At 43.2% G+C, this 18,957-nt stretch overlaps 1 protein-coding gene across 1 annotated transcript in view; it reads right to left on the reverse strand.

Annotated features, from left to right (window-relative positions):
* Nucleotides 1-1,228: 1,228 nt before the first annotated feature.
* Nucleotides 1,229-18,957, reverse strand: part of ELK3 (ETS transcription factor ELK3) — a 35,687-nt gene continuing 17,958 nt past the window's right edge. The window contains exons 3-5 of the mRNA XM_005519443.3: nt 10,457-11,248; nt 5,433-5,555; nt 1,229-2,841 (exon numbers count right to left, since the gene is read on the reverse strand). Of these exons, the coding sequence (XP_005519500.1) occupies nt 2,743-2,841; nt 5,433-5,555; nt 10,457-11,248 (1,014 nt within the window). The 3' untranslated portion in view covers nt 1,229-2,742. The remainder of the gene's footprint in view (nt 2,842-5,432; nt 5,556-10,456; nt 11,249-18,957) is intronic.

Below are 18,957 nucleotides of genomic sequence, written 5' to 3' on the forward strand. Positions count from 1 at the left end.
ATTACCAATAGAATAATTTCTTCAAAGCATAAGGCGTAACAGTCTAGTGTTTCATGTAAGTGTTGAATTTGAGAGGCTGGACTTTATTTGTATAAATACTTCCATTAGCAAAAATTTTTGTTCCACATTATTGACTGATTTAGAAGGCAGATTTTGACAGCCTATTTTTTTTTTTCAACTAAAAAGTCAACTAGCATAAGATGTGTTCTCTTGCTATTTTTATTCTCGCAAAGATGAGAAGACAACACTTCTTCCACTTTCTGTTTTCCATTGTTTTATTGGATTCTCTCAGATCCTTTCCAGTATTTTTTTCAAATAGCGTTTTGTCCCAGAATTGTTGTATTCTGCTATCTTTAAAAAAAGTCCAAAATCATTTAAGGGCTGGAGCGTGGAAGGGAAGCTGTGGGTGTGTTGAGCCTTTTGAGAAGTAAAAAAAATTTGCCTTATTAATAGTAAAACCTTGGAAGAAAAAAAAACAAAACATGGGAATCTGGGTACTTTTAAGAATTTCTTCTCTGTCACACCCTCTCTCCTCTCATGGTCAACTGGTTTTTTTGCAGTGTAATATTCCATACTAGTATGTTTTCATCTTTTAAACTCAGAAACATGGTCTCGATGCCAGTATCTCCCATTAGCTACAGTGGCACGTACAAGATGAGACTCTGCTACTGTTCATGCCTTATAGGTGTAAGTAGGTATTCATGGGTTTCTAAAAATGAGGCAGGAGTCAGCTCTCTAGTGTGAAATTATTGCCTCTCTGTAACTTGTTGAAAAATATTCCATGTACCTGGGAGGATTGCATTGGAAGAGAAATGTTAAGTCTGCAAGCCCTTGTGATTTATCTCCACTAACCTTGTCAATCCCATCCGTTACACACTGCCCTTTCTTCCAACCTGTTCTGACTTTACTTTGTATAAAATTTGCATTCACTCATAAATTTTGCATAGGTTCATCTTCTCTTTTTGACTCCATGGGGTGGCACATCTTGAATTCTTGAAACACTGAGTCGAGCAAATGACGTCCCAAGTGCTTCATTTATTCTCCTCGTGTCTGGCATTCAGTTGCTGCCTTTATCAGCTGGTACTTACATGGCTACAGCAGGTTTTTATCACTGCAAGTGGAACTGACGAGTAGTTTTTGGTTGTGCAACCCAGGAGCCTGAGGAAAATCCCTGAGCTGTCTTTTGTCAACCACCTCTGCCCCAAAAATGGCTTTTCAACATCAGAACTGCATTAATAAAATGTTTATTTAGCACCTTTCAGGTTGAAGGATCCAAAAGCACTTTACAAATAACTACACACATCATCACTGAAATGCATCCAAGCAGAAAATCAGCAGACAACTCACTGCATACATTTCAAAAAGAACAGACTGTGGCCAGCTGCTTGGCCAGAAAGCAAAGTTGAGGTTCAAATGACCTGTCACAAATGGATTGGATTTGGGGTTGGCTTTTAAGGTCTCATCTGAAAAACCAGCACAGTAAAGCTGCATTCAAGCCAATTTAGCCACCTCAGGAACCTGAAGATTTGCCCTGCCAGGATTAGAGTCTGTGGTGCCAGGGAGTCTGCCCTAATCCTAACCTGACATTTAGATGACTAAACCATCCCCTCAAGGTAGAGGACATACCCAGTAAGTTCAAGTTGCAAGTATATAGTAACACAGTGCTGTTTTTTCATCCAGAATTCAGCTGTTTATACATAAACATCTCACATGTACAGTCTCTGCCTCTTTGCAAGCACCAGGCATCAATTTACAGACCTGTAACTGTTCCAGCTCTGGGGGAAGGGGAAACGTGACCTTCAGAGCTTGAGTAGCACAATAGTCTTTCCAGGGAAGTCATAGAAGGCACTTGGCACAGCTGAACAAAGCACCTGGAAATTAACGGGAATGATCCTCATTCCCTGGGAGGACAGAGATTACCTGCACTCTTTTCAGCTGTAATGTTAACAGTTCGTAAGAAGTATAGGCCAGATAAATTCTGAGCAATGTCTCATTTTCTACAGAAGTACTCTCAAATGCTGGAAACATCTCACGAACATACACAGCCCAGTTCCTCCCTGTTGCAACTTGACAGAAGAACTTGGGCGTAAATGTGGCTTTGTTACTCTTTGTTACATCTCCTGGCTGTAACATGGATCATGTTTTCCACTTCAGCAAAGAAAAATTATAAGGCTATTCTTATACAATTTGAAAGCACTTAATACAAAGTTACATTAATACACTGCATCATATGGCCTATCCGTGGAGAAAATACTGAAATACTACCATAGGGCTGTTCAATACTAGTTTTTTTTCCTTTCAACTTTTTATCTTAATACTAGAAAATGTATAAATCATTTACATGACTTTATGCAAAAGAAGGCACAGCCGGTTATAGTTTACACAAGCGCAATGCATAATATGCAGAAAAAGGGATTAAAAAGAAGCTTCACATCCCTGTTAGATACATTGTTGCAATCCATTAAGAAAAGTACTTCATCAACAACAGAAGTGTTCAACACTTGAGAGCTATGATATAAAAAAATTATAATTCATTTAATGCATAACAGATTTATATATACTTTTATATATAAACACTGTTGAAAAATGCTAACATAATAAAAGTAGATTATCCATGTAATGAAAAGTGCAAACCATAGTAATAAAGGGTTTCACAATGTCCTTCTCATGACACAGGAAAAACTAGCCCATATGAATGGAGTGTTAAATCCACCAATACATCCTTGGTGTGATAAGGCATCATCAGGATTTTTGAGCATTTGGAGAAAGCAGTACTGGGGAAGAGGCTCTGTCCAGACTGGGAAATGGCACTGGTATGTGACCATTTAGCAGAGTTGGAAACTGTAAGAGACCAAAAGGTAAAAATTACTCTTTATCTCAAAACATTCAGCCCAAGAAGCACATGGATTTAGCATTAGCAACTGGCTCCAGATGGTTTCAAGAGTTGTGATGTCTGTACAGTAAGACATCTACCAAATGCCTACATCAGCCATTAGGAATGCAAGAGAGAGGACAAAACCTGAATAATTCGTAAATGCATGAGGATATAAAAATCTGTAACTGGCTATTTTCTATATAAAAGTTCACATAATACATTTATCATCACCCTGGAAAAATGAACACTACAGAGGAATCTTTGCCATCCATTCTGCTTCCAAAAGTATTTTTCAATCTACACACTATTAATTACAACACATCCTTTTTGTCTTTCTTTTATGCAGGAAAGAGTTTGGCAAAAGTGAAAGTTGAGATGTAGTTTTTAGAAAAGGTACAGTTGGAGATACAAAGCACAGGGAAAGTTACTTTCAAGTAATTACAGTTTCTGTATTAACTCAGAAACTACAAACTAGCTACTCTATTCAGCAGGTGAAGCAGAATGTATTGTCATTTATTGTCACCTGCTGCTTCAGAAGTACTGTGCAAAAAAAGTTATGCAGAACAGAAGCCATGTGTTCCTAGTTTATGACGGCATTGTGACTGCACCTTGCCTGCAGTGGAGGGTACTGACTAGTTCTTAACATCTGACCTGAGAAAAATTAAAGTGGTAGGTGGAATAAACTTGCTGCAGCATGAGGCAGGAATTATCCCAGTGGTAGATACTGATCTGGCCTCGAGGCCCAGCTCCATGAGCTGTGTTGGGTTTCTGTTGGCTTGAGGGAGACAGCTGAACAACTTCAAGCATCTGGTGTATTTTTACCCCTTATCAGATCAGTCCTTGGACAGCCAGCTGTGGTGTAACCACGCCCTGCACATAACCTGCTCATAACAAGTTTACTCTTCCACTCGGATGGTAGTTGGTGATACCTGTCTTCCACCACTCGGTGTAGAGCTGGGCTGAGCAGCACGGTGCTGCAAGGGGTCTGGCACCATGCTCCTGGGGTGGCCCCAGCTGGCTGATACCTCTGCTTTAACCATGCCAAACCTCAGGAAATGCTTCCGTCACTTCTGCCAAGATTCATTAAAACACAGAACCTGATTACAAGCTCTTCCCTGGGTATGCATGGAGTGTGGGCTGGCCTGTGCAGGCAGTCTGAGGAGAGCTCTACCCTGACGCTTTCACTGGCCTGACCCGTCACTTCTCGGTGGGCTTGGCTGCCATTCAGCTGTGGTTTTCATTTCCTATTTGCTGTTAAAATAAGGCTTTGTGCTCTACAACTTGTCATCTTGGCCTTTGCTTGAATCAATCATCAAACATAAGGCCCTTTGGGTCTCTCAGAAGGAAAAGCCAAGGCCACTCCTCACTTTCAGTTCCCCCAGGGAATGGCCAGCATGTGTCCATAGAAGCTCATTCCATGTCTTGGTGCAGGCACTTCTCAGATGAAATGTCTGGCTGTTTCTAACTATGTGTGCAAAACTAAGGTCCAGTAGGGGTTAATGAGTTTATCTGAAACACAAATAAGGAGCCCTGAGCTCCATGTGCAGCTGAAGGTAGAAAGACTGACTATCCCTGTGCAGTCAGTACCTGAGCTGTCTTGAGCTGAAGCCCTGGTTTTGGGCAGTCAGACTCCCTAAGGTTCTGAGACCAACATGGGGTCCCTGTCCAGCAGTAGCCTTCTCCTGTTAGTGCTGGCCCTCCACAGCAGTCAGGGTGTTCATTCCAGGAGTGTCCTTGCACCTTCAGCAGTCTGCAGATGGCCACTGGGTTCCTTGCCAATCAGGAGATCAACATCATTTCTTCTGTGACTTAGTGAATCAGCTGTTTTGCAGCAGCTACAGCTGGAGCTGCAAATACCATCCCCACTATCTTCCTCCTGAGCCACAGGCAAATGTTGCTGTGGCCATCGTGGGTTATTTAATAACTTCTGTATTTACCACATCTCTATAAAACTTTGAGAATTTCACTCTGCCAGTACTCAGGAGAGAGTGGGCACAACGCTGCCTTTCTGCTGTTACATATGGCAAGGTCATGCTCAGAGGTTATGTCCGTGGTTGAGGGCACATGGATAATTGGCAGGAGAACTGGAAATGGAGCCTTCAGGTTCAGAGAGCCTTGTCTTTCTGAGTGAGAAGTAGCTCATTAAGACAAAAGGATAAACCTACACCCACCTCACTGGGTGACACCCAAACTGTCTTGGTTTTCCCAGCGTCCATGTTCCAGCCCTCCTGGCTGGTCACTGGCTGGTCTGCAGTCTCTTCCGGCAGCTCTGAGAGCTCTGTCACCTGCTCTCTCTGGGGTCCAGCATCTATTTCTCTTTCCTTCGCACAGTATGTGTGTGCTTTCTGCAGCAGACACTGCCCTGTAGGTTCTGACTGTGCTGCCAAGGATTGGAAGAGGGTACAAGTAAGTAGGCCTCTCTTTAAAAGTGCCTGATAATGCCTGTATTTTTTGGATCTGTTTGAAAAGCTCCAGACTGATGTGAGGAGATGTTCCCGCAATGTCTCTTCCATACGTGTATGTTTAGCAATGAAACCTGTGCATTGGGAAGACCTACCTGGAACAGAGTGTTTGGTCCCTGCAGCCTGGCAGGACTTAGAGGAGCAACAGGACTGAGGCTGCTCCAGAAGTGAATGCTGGACAGCAGTGGGCTGGGGGTCAGCAATAATCCATTGGGGGTCTGCAAGAAAAAAACCACACCATGACACACAGCTCAGAGTTACAGCTCCACACAGCACTCATCACCACTAAAGCCTTACACAGCATCCACTGGCTCTATTTTCCAGTGAATTCAGATACACAGAATAGTCAGCAGCAGCTGCCCATTGAGCCCTGCCTCCTGTCTCTGGATACCTGCACATTTAATATTCCTTCATATGCAAATTGATTTAATTTCTGTTTGCTTAACGAGATGCACAGTTATTGTTTATTTGAACCACAGTCACCCAACTGTGTAACATACAGAATAATACCATGTGTGCCCCAGTGCCTGCCAATACCACCTAGTCTCCTTCAGAATCAGTTTTTGCCTTTTGAAGGGCAGCAATTCCTTGACCTGACTCCAGCTTTTGAAGCATTAGTGCAGTTGTGCGTAGAGCTGAAAGAGTCACTGCTGGACTTTCACGTTTACTCCCCTGATGGCGCCTCTTTGTAATGGAAGAGGCTTCAAGAAGCTGGCAATGCATGGGTTGAGCAGGGAGAGACAGGTGCATGGGCTGGGTGCCCAGGGGGACAGCAGAGAGCACAGCTAATTGTTTGAAAAGAATCAAAATGGCAAGAACTTAGAATCCAAGACTTTTCCCAACTCAGAGGTGCCTCCTTCCACTGCCACGATGCAGAAGAATTGCTGGGATTGCCCTCTGCATTCTTAAAGCGCAACTGGAGGGAAGGTAGAGTTAGAGCACATGCAGATCTTCATTAAAATGGAGGATTATGTGTATTCTGTATCCAGAATAACTTTCATCATGCCAAAAAAGAACATGTGTCACTTCTGAAAAAAGTATTTGGCAAAATGAGTTAATATCACCACTAATCTTGATGCCAATTATCAAAATCAGTCCTCTTTAGCAAAGCACTTAATGGAATTTGAGTACTCACTTAGCAAGTAAGCATGTTCTGTGTCAAACAACTGCCTCAGTGCTCTTCTGAACTAGAGCATCCTTTTGTCCAGAGTTTAAAATATATGAAGACAGAAGATAGAGTACCTGCACCTCCCTATAGTAACCAGCAGGTCACATATTCTGGTGCTCCCCACCAGGGCAGAAATACAATCTCCCACACAGGGCAGCTGCAATCGTGGGTCTCCCTTAGCAGCTGCTGATGCCAGGGCCCATCACACCTGCTTCTGCCAGACCCTGCAGAGAGCAGGCTCACACAGGCACTGCCATGGCTCCAGTGCATTTCAAGTATCACAGACTGATCTGCCAAGCAGTGCCTGAGGCATCGGCTGCCGTGTCTGGGGCTCTGTGCAGGCACACGGGAATACAGACCTGCTGTGACGTGCTTGCACTGCAGTTCACAACTGGGTCAAACAGGTAGTTTGGCACCAGCAGAAGAGATGGGAAAGACAAGGAGAAGCAAACATTAAAGTTATCTTGGTGATTCTGTTTAATACAAAGACCTTGGCTTGAATGGTTTTGCTAACGAATCTCAGATGAAGTGGGGTTCGTGGAGAAATGTGTAGGGAAAGGACCCTGCCACCTTCCTTGTGCTAAAGGTGGATCAGAAACACCAAACCCCATGGAAGAAACCATGTTTGTCCCAAGGAGCAATAAACCTGTGGTATCCCTGGGAAAGCAAAAGGTGTTGATGCAGTAAATCAGCAGGTCACAGGAGTACCAGTCAGGGTTGGAATATATCTGCAAGCCAACAAAAGGGGCAAAGAGTGGGTGCAAGCCTGGCAAGGAGAAGACCTCAGTCTTGATTTCATCAAGTGACAGCTCTTGTCAAAAAAAACCCAAAAAAACACTTGACAAGCAGGCACTTGTCAAGAGTTCTTTACAAACACTCTTCCCAGGACCATGATGCTTTCATGGGGAAGGAAATCAGCAGCACCAAGCAAGAGCCCCTTTCCTGTGCCACATTTCAAGCTGATGCTCCATTGGCAGGCAGCTACCAGTGGAGATTTATGAGACTGACAACACACTGAATTAGGTCAGGATAAATACTCAGATCTACTTACAGAAGAGCCTACTAACCTTAAAACCAAAGATGTAAGTAGCTAGACCCAACAACATTCAACTAAGGACACAGCACTGTGTCAACTTTACCAAGAACTCCAGTGAGCTGCCTCCATTCTTTATTTTTTCTCTAAGAAGCTGCAGATATGTAGAACTCAAAGTGCAGTTCTTGAGGGGGTCTTTTGAAAATAATGAGGAAAACTTGGAGGTGTTTATTCCTACCTAGATGTAGCCAAAGCCAGTCTGCAGAGAGACCTGAAAAACTGAGTTGTCCTCCATTCATCTCTGGAAGCACGCTAACATGCCTAAAACAGTGCTGAGGAAAAGCTCATATCCTTCAATGAGCAGAGCACTAATGTCTGCAAGTTCTTCCAGAACCAAGAGCCAGCCAAAGCAAGCCTCCAAGTCTGTTTAATATTTAATGCAAAAAGAGCACAGGGCCTCCCAGGCTTGTTCTCAGTATTGCCATCAGCCAAGCATCAAAACCACCAGAGGAAAGCTAAGTGTAAACAACACCACAGTTTGGACAGGCAATCCCTAAATTACATGTGGAAATCGATGTGTCACTTCATTTTGTGCCCACATGCAGCCATATATCTCATATTGGATGTGGAAGTTCCACCGGGAAGTTCCTGCTTTAAAAACTTCATTGTAATCTAAGCACAGAAGCAATTTAAATAGAAATAATTCATCGCACAGAGAGAATTATGTTAAGCAATGATGCTCATGGCCCCTGACTTCTGTGACAATGTATGTAAGTACAATTTTGTCACTTTTAGCTGTTAGAAAGCAGGCAAGTGCTGTCACATACATTTCTGTTCTAGAATTGATTGTGAGTAACATGTGCCCTTTCACAGCATTCCACCTGAGAGTATTCCTCATGGCCAGTAGGTACAGTGGAAAGCCATTTGAAATATCCTCTCAGGCAGCAGTACCTTCTGAGAATACACATCATTCCTAGAGCAGACATCCTGTTCTGCACCTGCCCCTGGCAGCAGGTGTTTTACACTGAGATCTGATAAATCAGAGAACATTTGAGCTATGATGCATGTTCTTCCTTGGATAATGTGATGAACAGCAGATTTCCACTCTAAATTATGGCTTTAGTTGTATTGCGTTGTGATATTACAGTAATCTGAATGCAGCTGCTACATAATTTTCATTTTATATTCACTAGGACAAGTATTTAGGATGCAGGTGCTTCTTATCCACACTTTGTAAAACTTCTGTAAAAAGAAGGCAAAAGGAGAGGATAAAAACTAAAAAGCCAAAAGTTTAAATAAATAGACCCAGGAACAACCCTACACAGATGCCATATGCCTCTTCTGTGATAGGACAACCTGTAGAAAAGATTTGTGATGGCTTTAAGTTGGGTAACACTCATCACAGCCTTAGCTATCCCTCCTGCTAAAGCAGTGCCACAATCCACAGTGTAATTCCCTTCTACGTCTTTCAGGGCAGCAAGTACACCAGTTTATAGGTGCATGGGAAAGTTAAATATTCAAAGAAATAATTACAAAACAAGGAAACAAATCTCTGTTCATCCTGTGGTTTGGGGCAGCAGCAGATAGGTTTGAAATAACTCACACTGTCATTGTGTCTGGTTGGCATCTGATGTTGTCAGATTTGCTCCCTACGAAAAAAATACTGTGGTTATACCACAGTTAGAGGTTGTAAGTTTGTCAGTGCATCTCAGTCTTCGTTTGCCACACTTCTGTTCTTCCTGCCAAACATAACTTCACTTAAAGGCTTTATGATGCCAAAAATATCAGGTGTCAGCCCACAAACTGCTCTTTCTTGGTGAAACAATTTTGTATCTCAGTTACAGGTGTGCCTGAGCTGCACAACCTCACTCTGCAGGCAGCTGACAAGCTCAGGAGAGCAAGTGCTGTGCTGCCTGAGAGCACTTGCCAACACTCTCACTTCTGCCAGGCCTTTGTGCCGTGCATCAAACACCTCCAGTACCTTCAAACAGGGAAGAGGTGATGGGATTCTGGGTACCATGTGCCTTCTAGGCAGTCTGAAGTAAATGAGGGCTTGTAACACGCCATTGTCCGTATTTATTTACTGTCCAGTTTGCTACATTCAATGCTAGTATTTGCATCAGCTGTTACTTCAGGGCTGGGCATCTTGGGGGATGTTCCACATTGGGATAATTTTATTATTGGATTTTTTTTTGTCTGATTTTGAGGTGGTGTTGGAAGACAAAACTCACCAATGAACATACTGAGTCATATCTGTATGATTTTCCTCTTCTGCACTGAACTCCTAGGCTTTTTCTCATAGACTAGCTTGAAAATGAGAACTCACTGTTGACATTACCACATATATGTTCTTAAAAAGAACAAAATAACCTGGTTATTCAGTAGGTCTGTGCTGAAGAGAAGCTCTGGCAAGTGCTCTGTAAATTTGTACAACCTCAGAAATTGAAAATTATTTCAGAGCTTAGAAACCACCATCTTAGAAACCAGTTAATTTGCTCTGTACTCACAAATTAACAAAAAGGTCACACTGTTTGAATGGATGCAACATCTAGCAGAGAAATCTAACCAAGCATCCCCCATACTTGAGTTGTGACCTACAAAACCCCTGTGGTTTTCTTTCTGGCTTTTTTTGTTTGTTTTGTAGATCTGGAGGCTGGTTTGAATAAATTGATAAACAATTCACTAATGGCTGCTCATCTCCTTATTCTTTCAGACAGTCTGTGAACTGTGATGGCTTTTCCCACACTCAATTATGAACAAACTCCAGGAGAAACCTGTTTTCCACCCTTTGTACAGAGCATTGCTGTGTTTGCCTCTTTCCCATGTGTTGGGGTTTTTTTCCATCACATGGTGACAGACCCACAGAGCTAACACTCTTGGCCACATGGAAGGAATGCCTGGAGACAGGCCGGTCTTACCTGTGCAGTGAAGAAAGCTGGAGTCAGGGATCCTGAAGGAAGCGCGGGGCTGTTGAGGGCGATGGAACCGATGTCGGTGCTGGAAAGAATCATAGGTGGGGCAGAGATTTCCAAACCTTTGGGTTTTTTAGCCTTTGGGGGAAGAGATGGGGATTTGGCCTTGGAGCCTGAGGAGAGGTTCAGAGGCTCAAGGGAATCCGAGTCGTGGCAACTGGAGTCAAGGAAGAAGCTCTTGTGTTCTGTAGGGAGGGGTGAGGTGGGAGACAGAGATGGTGATCTGGAGGAAGATGACGATGGAGATGAAATGCTGGCACTGTTGGGTAGCATTAAGGAAGATATTTTAGCTGATACTGAAGAGTTGAGGAAAGCAGAGGCAGCTGCTGTTTCAGAAGTAGAAGGCAATGACACCATGGGCCTCGTAACTTGTTTGTCTGTTTTGTTTGTCACAAATCTGATAACAGTCCGGACTTCTTCAACTGGTGTGTTTCCTTCTGACTTCTCCAGTTTTTCTGTTTTGATTGTCTTGTAAGGGTCTGGCTGGTTCTGCAGAGAGTTGATAGTGAAAGAGGAGTACAGGCCAGAGTGGATATACTCATTACGGCTTGTGCTTTTCAGTGCTGACAAGCTGTGCTTGTGCTGATCCCTGCTCTCCGAAGGCATCTTACAGTCGCTGTCCTGCAGCAAAAGGCTCTCTCTGCTGATTTCCACAGCATGTGGATCCATTTTTAAAATCTCAGGAAAGGAGACAAACTTGTACACAAATTTTTGCCCGATCACTTTCTTGATGATGTTCTGCAAATAGAAAGAAGATGCTAGAAAGATCAGCATTTCAGAGGCACCCAGTACTGCACACACAAGGGCAGGGGGCACTGCTCCCTCTTCAAGCTATGCAGGTCGTTTTGTGGGACTCCAAATGCTGATCATCCTTGGGTTATTCCAATACCTCTCTCTGCTCAGCCACGGAGTCAGCTCCTGGCTCTTCATGGTTTCCAAGAAAACCACCATCACTTGGTGACAAAGACCTACTGGTAGCCTGTTTGACTTCTGCTTCTTCTAAAGCAGCTTGGGAGTATTTTCTTTCCAGTAAGAGCAATTCTGCTGCCTTGTGGATCCGAGCCATGCCATCACTTGCATTCCATAATAAAGGCAGACTCCTTCATTCATGCCTCCTAAAACTGACACCAACTACACTGAGGATGAAGTAGTCTCAGAATGTCCGCAAGAGACAAAACTGCCTCAGCCTCCTGGCCCCAGTTATTCACCCTCTGCTCCTTAACATAAGGAAAGGATTGAGATTAAGAGTGACTGTCTTTCTGTCAATGATCATGAACTTATGTCTGTGCCTGCCCTTGCATGAGCTGGAAAAGTACTTTTGTCCTGTGATATCCCCTGCACCATCTCCAGGTCTGCATTAGCCTCAGGATGCTCACTGGTGCAGGCAGAAGGTCTTTATCAGTCTAAACTGACTATGGAAATTAATTATTGAAAAAGTCCCAAACCTCTCAAAGGTTTGTAGAACCATTTATTTTTTTCTTGAAGTGTCCCCTTTATGTAAAGAGCTGATTCCTTTTAAGACTTTTTATGAACATCCTGTTTCTAGTCCTAGCGCTCCTCCTGCCAGCCCTTGGCTTGCTTGCTCTAACACAATTCCCAAGGATATGTGAGCTCCTCCACAAAGGCACTTTATGGCATAGGCCTGGCCTAGGGACTGGAACATCCTAAGCCAAGTGCTGTGGAACAAAAGAAGAAATATGTCCTGAGATTTCCATGCTAATTTCTCTCTTTTTCAAACCCCTGGTGGAGAGTTTAAGTTGCCTCTGAAAAGCCCTTTCCAAGAAGCTTCCCTTTAGTCCAGCACATCTGCTGCATCTCCAGCTGCTATTCTGCAGACATCTGCTTTGCTGTACATATGGGAATGTAAATATTTACAGATTTCCTAAAAATCTAATTGGTTTTTCATTATACCACAGCTTCTGACACCAATAGTGGAAACATTTGTTAGACTGACTGAAAATGAAAAAGAAGGAAAAGAAGTATCACTTTTCTCTATGTATAGACAACATGTAGTGCTGGGTGCTTGTAGTGCCTGCACTACACCTTTTTCAGTCACAAAAACAAGGATCATTTTGTGAAAGAACAATCTGCACTTGGGTATCAGAACCTCTTCTGTCTTTCAGCTGAGCTACTGCACTCCGTAATTAATTTGTCTGAATGTCCTGGCATTTCTTTCAGACACCTTCTTAAACACAAAACTAACCCTACAAAGAACCTTGGGATGCAGCTTTGCATCACAGGTCAGGAGTTGTGGCACAAATAGAAAATGCTGTTTCCCAGGCTGATAACAGGGATCTGTAGCAAAGAGAAGAGTTAAACTCAGCAAGTTCAGACTAAAGGCACAAACTGCCCTTTTCCATGCTGAATTGTACACACATCTACCCACCTGACTGATGCTGCAGTGTCTTTTATTGCCCTCCAAAGGTTCAGGACAAACAGCCCACAGAATCTCAATCTGCATGAGCTTTAATTCCCATGGCTTTGGACTTGGCCTAGATTTTTTTTTTTCACTGCTAATTAGGTGCAACATTGGATGATTGTACTTTTTTCTGCACTCTAGATACTGCATTCTTTTTCCAAAGAGCAAAACCTCCAAACTACTCACATACAAAAAAACCCCATCCCAACTGGATTTTTGTTTTCTTTCTTTAATATATATATTTTAATTTAAAATAATGCCTCCCCTTTGCTCCTGGTGACTTTGAATTATTGTTGAATCAAGCACTAGAAACTGAGATCCTCCTTGGAAAATGTGACTCCCAGCAGAACAAGATTAAATGTATTTAAGGATCACACTTTTACACTGATGCAGGCTTGAAACAGGGGAACATTGCTATAAAAAGCAACTGAATGGACTGGTGAGTTTATACTTCCTTTGTTATTATTAAATACAGTTATATTTTAAGAACATTGCAGTGCTGCTCCTCCAACTCTGCCAGCCTGCAGCAAAGGCCCACTTAACGATGGCTGGAGATGAAAAGATTCAAGTGCAGATCCCTCAAGCACTTTGCAGGCTTCTCTTAAATGTGTAGCCTGAGGAAATCTCCACCAGCGTGAAAGAAAATAAGGACACAAATTAATGAAGTGCCTCAGAAAGGCACTGACTTTTCCATATTTTTTTGACAAACAATTGAAGGTAAAAAGCAGTGCATTTTTACCATCACCTCAGTGATCTGTCAGTATCATTCTGAGCTATGGTGGTTCAAACCACAGAAGACAGTGACAGACGCCACAACAAGCAGTTTGAAAGGGCAAAGAACTGTGCCTTCCTGCATCTGCAGGAGGACTAGACCATTTGCTTGGTAGCAGGACAGTAAGTCTATGTGAATATTTAGCCCTGTTTTATTGTTGTTTTAATTTTCTATGTAAATTCCCTCATGAACAGGCTTGCAATGAGTGCTAGTGGCTGCTGGCCAGGGCTGCAGGGAGCTGGGGCACAACTGCTGGGTCCATGCAGCTGCTGCAGAGAAGAAATGAGCAGCTGGGACAAGAGCAGGGGCTCCAGTCCAACAGCCAAAACAAACCCTTATCAATAGACAGCACTCTCTGATACTCAGGGAGTGGGAAGACAGCAGGGAATGCCTCTTTTCTGTTGGCTTCTTGAACACTTTACGCTTCCCCTTCTCTGCCCCGAGTGTACAAAACAGTGACTACAGCAAACGTGCCCACCCTCTCCTGTTGAGAAGTGCTCCGAAAGCCGCTGCTAGGAGCCGGGCGGAGCGGTGCCTGCTGCCTGCTACGGAGCTCAGGCTTATTCACACCCCAGCACCTCGCTTTATGAGCCCTTCCAAAACCAGCCTCACCCTAGAGCTCTGAATCACCAGGGATGGCTCTCCTCTGCTCCTGTCCTCCACAGAGCAGCTGGCTGAGCTGGATGCCAAAGGCTCGGTGGACTGCTTCTCCCTGCAGCTTAAACTAGACTATACTGGGGAGGGGTTGTGTCAACTGTGTATATGCACTACTGAAATCTATCATGTGTTTGTGTTTCATTTTTATCAGCTCTGACTCTTGCTCTGTGTTTGAGCCATTTAGAGAAAATGTGTAACTATACTACCAGGGTGACTGAAGGGTTTTAGTGGCTTGGCCCAAACCTGTTAGCTAGCAAGTTTGCTGGCTGCAGGAGCCACCTGGGAGACTGAGCTGGGAAATGGGATACACTTCCTAATCTAACTTCAGACTAATGAGGGATTTCAGGAGCAGGAAGACCATTTTTCCCTCTTTCCAGGAAGTGACCTATAATAAGGATGCCTGAGATACAAACATGTATGACAGAGTGTAACAAACTTGTCTGTAGGTACTAAACATCCCTGGTCAGAAAAGAAGACCAGAGCTGTAGCTGCTGCTCCTAAGTCCCACTTGGATGTGTTGCAGATTTCCCGGCTCTGAGGGTACTGAGGGGTGCAACACGTGTAGGAACACAGGCTACAAATTTCTTCCAGAACTCTATCCAGGCTGCTTCCAACTATTGGGACCCCTACCCACACAGAGGGCTGCTCACACTCCAGTGTCTGAAGTACATATGCTGGCAGGAGGTACCTGTGGCAGGATGGTTTGCTCAGAAAAATGGGAGTGTGTCCACATCAGCATGTGCAGGTAGGCAGATTCTGCTAGCATCACGAGTTACGCAGTTATGCTTATTACACTGTGTGTGGTAGAAGTCAGATTTTGTAACTTTTTGATGCAGACACAGGTGCTACTACACTGTGCACCTGTACTGACCTTTGGAAGATCAAGACTCTAATTTAGCTGGACTTCAGTCTTCTTCACTCACCTCCATCTGGCAGATAAAGGCTATTTCTCTGGCTGGCACCTATGACAAGGTTCTCCGCTCTCTCTACTGCAGTTCATCCCTTTCCTCTCACATTAAACATGAACTATTTTATGTGTCTTTTTGAGGCAGGTGTTCTTGGGTTGTCTCCTCTACCCATCACCTCTTACTGAGTATCAAATCCTTTACTCCCATCTTTCCATATGGATAGCACTATATAACCATTTATGCCATTTCAGCCAAGCACTTTCTTGACTTCCACAAATCACTTTTGGACGAAGCTCCTTCCAGTTTTCTATAAAGGTGCTTTCTAATGCCCCTTAAAGTATTTCCTTGTAACACCTCTTACCTGTACCACTACATAATGTATAGTTGGTAGTCCAGCACAATCACACTGCTATTGTTTCGTTGTAGTATCGTATTTCCCCTGAGATGTTTTACCTTCCCAAAAGTAAAGTAATAGTTTTCATTATCACTTTATATCATGAAGTTTAGTAAGCATCCAAGCAAGGGATCCTCGCCCAAAACAATTCCTCCATGCTTCCACCCACTCTCGGACATTAAAAGTACAAACTAGTAACCAGGTTACTGGGTTTGACCTGTTATGGGAGGGGAGTAAATGCATTGGCACCTCTGAATCCTGAGAGCACCTGAGAAGCCCTGTCCCTGCACTGCAAAAAGCACAAAGCAGCCCATATTATTTTAATACTATAAGTCATACTGCCAAGCCATCTAAACAAGTGGGCAGACATTAACTGAAACTAAAACTGAAACAGACTGAATAGCACTCACTGAGCAAAGCCTCGGGCCACGTACTGTTCAGAGAGAATGCAAAAATATTGAATAGCTGCTCATCACAACAGTATGTGACTGTGTAATTAAAGATGCAGCAAAACTCATGCAAACATTAGGGTTATCCAGGGAACTGTGGTTCTTTTATTTCCTAACTTCTGAGGACTTGACTTGCACAACTGCTACATCCTATTAATGTCAGTATCGGTGTGTAATTTCCTGGATTCACCCTCCTTCCCTCAAAAAAAAAAACCTCATGGGAAAACTCACTAGCTTCTCTCTTGTGGTGTCATCTTGAAATATTCATAGGGACTTTCAGAAGTCTAAAAACCCCTGGTGACTTCCAGAAGATATGTGCCATTACAGCTATGATAAAAACAAAATAACTGGGTAACTTGAGGGAAAAAAAGAAACTTATTAACCCTACTTTTGAAGGTATTTTACTTCAAGCTAAAGTACTCCATATGGGAAGAGTGCTGAAGCATTTCCTTGCCTGAAAGCATTACAAGAGATTTCTGACCGGCAAAAGTGTGTGATATGATGCACATAAGCTGCAGGTAGAGTGCAGGATGCTCTTCCTCAGTGCTATCTGTCATCTGTGCTGCTGCTCTGTTGAGGCAATAGGGGAAATGCATTAATTAAAAATTAGAGGGGGGGAAAGAATTTGGGAAACAAATGAAACAGGAAATGGCGTCTTCAGATTATCTACAAACCTTTAGCAACTATAATCATGGCAGCAAATTACAATGAAGACATGCCATACTCTTCATTTCCTGGGGTGCTTTTTATGTGAATTTAACATAAATCTAGCCATCAGCCTCAATAGTATGTCATGCTTGTTTTCAAAGCCAGGCTAAGGAACTTGTCCTAATTGTGTTATTTTTCTCCAATACTGGAATTAATTTACTTTTAAGTTCAGGTGAATCAGATGATGAATTTTAACAAGCCAGTGGTCCCCCCAAGCAAAAGCTTATAAAGCTTTATAAACCTCCATTTATCCAGCAAACAGGTTTTATTTCTCCATGGTGATTAATTTCAAAGATAGACCATGAAACATTAGTTCAGTGTCAACTGTATGCAGTAAGAGCAGAGGGCAGTCCAAGAAAGGAAGGTCCAGCCAATGTTCTACCATAATTTCTAAAATATCACTGACCCTTGTCTCAAACTCACATGCTGCCAGATCACTTAGGTTATAGGTAGAAAAATCCCTGTCAATATTTCCACAGTGCAAATGAAGTCTTGTCCAGAGTTCTGCCTCATCTTTTCTGCTGCCACTCCCCCACCTGCAGCACAGTGTTTGTTCCATTTGTTCAGTGTGCATCCCATTTGCCCCAGCACCCCCAGCTGCCAACACATCCATCATTGCACACAAGAATGGAAGGGACAGGGATCTCAGAAGGCTCCTTAAGGCTACCTCAGAGACTAGACTGCTTTGGGGTTTATTTCACAAATTGGTGAATGGTCTAAAGGAAAAGAGCATTAAAGTCTGAGAGAGGTTCTTTCATGTCCCCAGTCCTTCCTTCCCCTTTTGTTCTGCAGGGGGGAAGGAAGAATGTCAAGGAGCCTTTCCTCCCTTCCTTGACTTCTTCCCTTCTGCGCTATGCAGTACAGACTGAACTGAAGGCAGAGGAATCATTCAGGACTGAACCCACTGCTGAGCACATCCTGCCACTCTACAAGGATTCACTATCTGCTAGCTTATGCCATTATCTCTCACAGTTCAAAACCTGCAGCAAGTTGCTCTGTCCCTTTGAAGTCTCCCAGTAATCCACCTTTCTCCACTGTCTGGGAACCTACAAGATACAAAACACTATACCCACAGAGCAAGAAGCTCCCACTGTTTCATTCTAAAGGAGTTACTCTTTCAATTTAAATAGAAACAGCCATAGATTTGGATTGGGGTTCAAACCCTGATTGCAGTACATGGGGAAGAAAGAACTTAGCCTTCTTTCCATCTAGAAGCTATGACGTCCACAGGACTGCAGAACACCAGAAAAAATGGCTAAAATCCTTGTGCCACACTTAGATAAATCTGTCAGACAGAAGAGCATCTCTACAAACAGCAAACAGTCACCTCAACCAGAACCCTGATGAAGAAACTGTACAGCCACTCCGGCAGATGCTGCTTGAGCAGAGACAAAACAGATGACAAAGGTGTGTGTGTGCTTGAGGCAGGGAACTGAAAACAGAACAGGGGTTAAAAAAAAAAAGGTTAAGGGATAAAACAAGCAAGAGAGTCTCAGGTAAGGAGCCATTATATTCCATTACTTCAAAGAGATCAGAGAGATCTCAAAGCGTAAGTGTTACAAATATCTTGTTCCTTGTTTTTAAGCAATGTCTGTTCAGTCACTAAGAGCATATTTGGGCTCTGCCTGGCTATGCTGTTCATGCACCAGCAGGCACTCTGTCTCCATTGATCCCAGTCAAATTTATAACCAGAGGGGTTGGAGTCATATAACGAAGCAAGCTTCCCCATGCTGAGCAGAAGCCTTTTTAGCACTTAGTGAAGGGGATTCATCACACCAACTGCTCAGAACAGCAGCTGTACTGTCCTTACCGAATCCTTTTGTGCCTTTGCAGTCAGGCCACCTTTGAAACATATTAAGTGGGAAAATCTGACTTCTAGTGGAAAAAACACTAACATCTCTAAATCTGAAACTAAAAAATTTTTCCAGGAGAAGGAGCCCCTGTGGATCATGAAAAGTCTGATCATCCGATTTTTCATTTTTCATTTGCAGTCAACATGTTTTTTGATGGCTGTGTTAGATTGACTGCATAGCACTGTGCCCTGCAAGAATTACAGCACTACAAATGATACATGACAACAGTACTCTAAGGTCAGTCCAGAAACAGTATCTACTTTCCTCTGCCTTGTGCAGGCAGCAAA

The sequence above is a fragment of the Pseudopodoces humilis genome, chromosome 5 (genome assembly GCF_049639895.1).
Source record: "Pseudopodoces humilis isolate 2021_Gansu_Grassland_sample_001 chromosome 5, ASM4963989v1, whole genome shotgun sequence".
Taxonomy (NCBI): Eukaryota; Metazoa; Chordata; class Aves; order Passeriformes; family Paridae; genus Pseudopodoces; species Pseudopodoces humilis.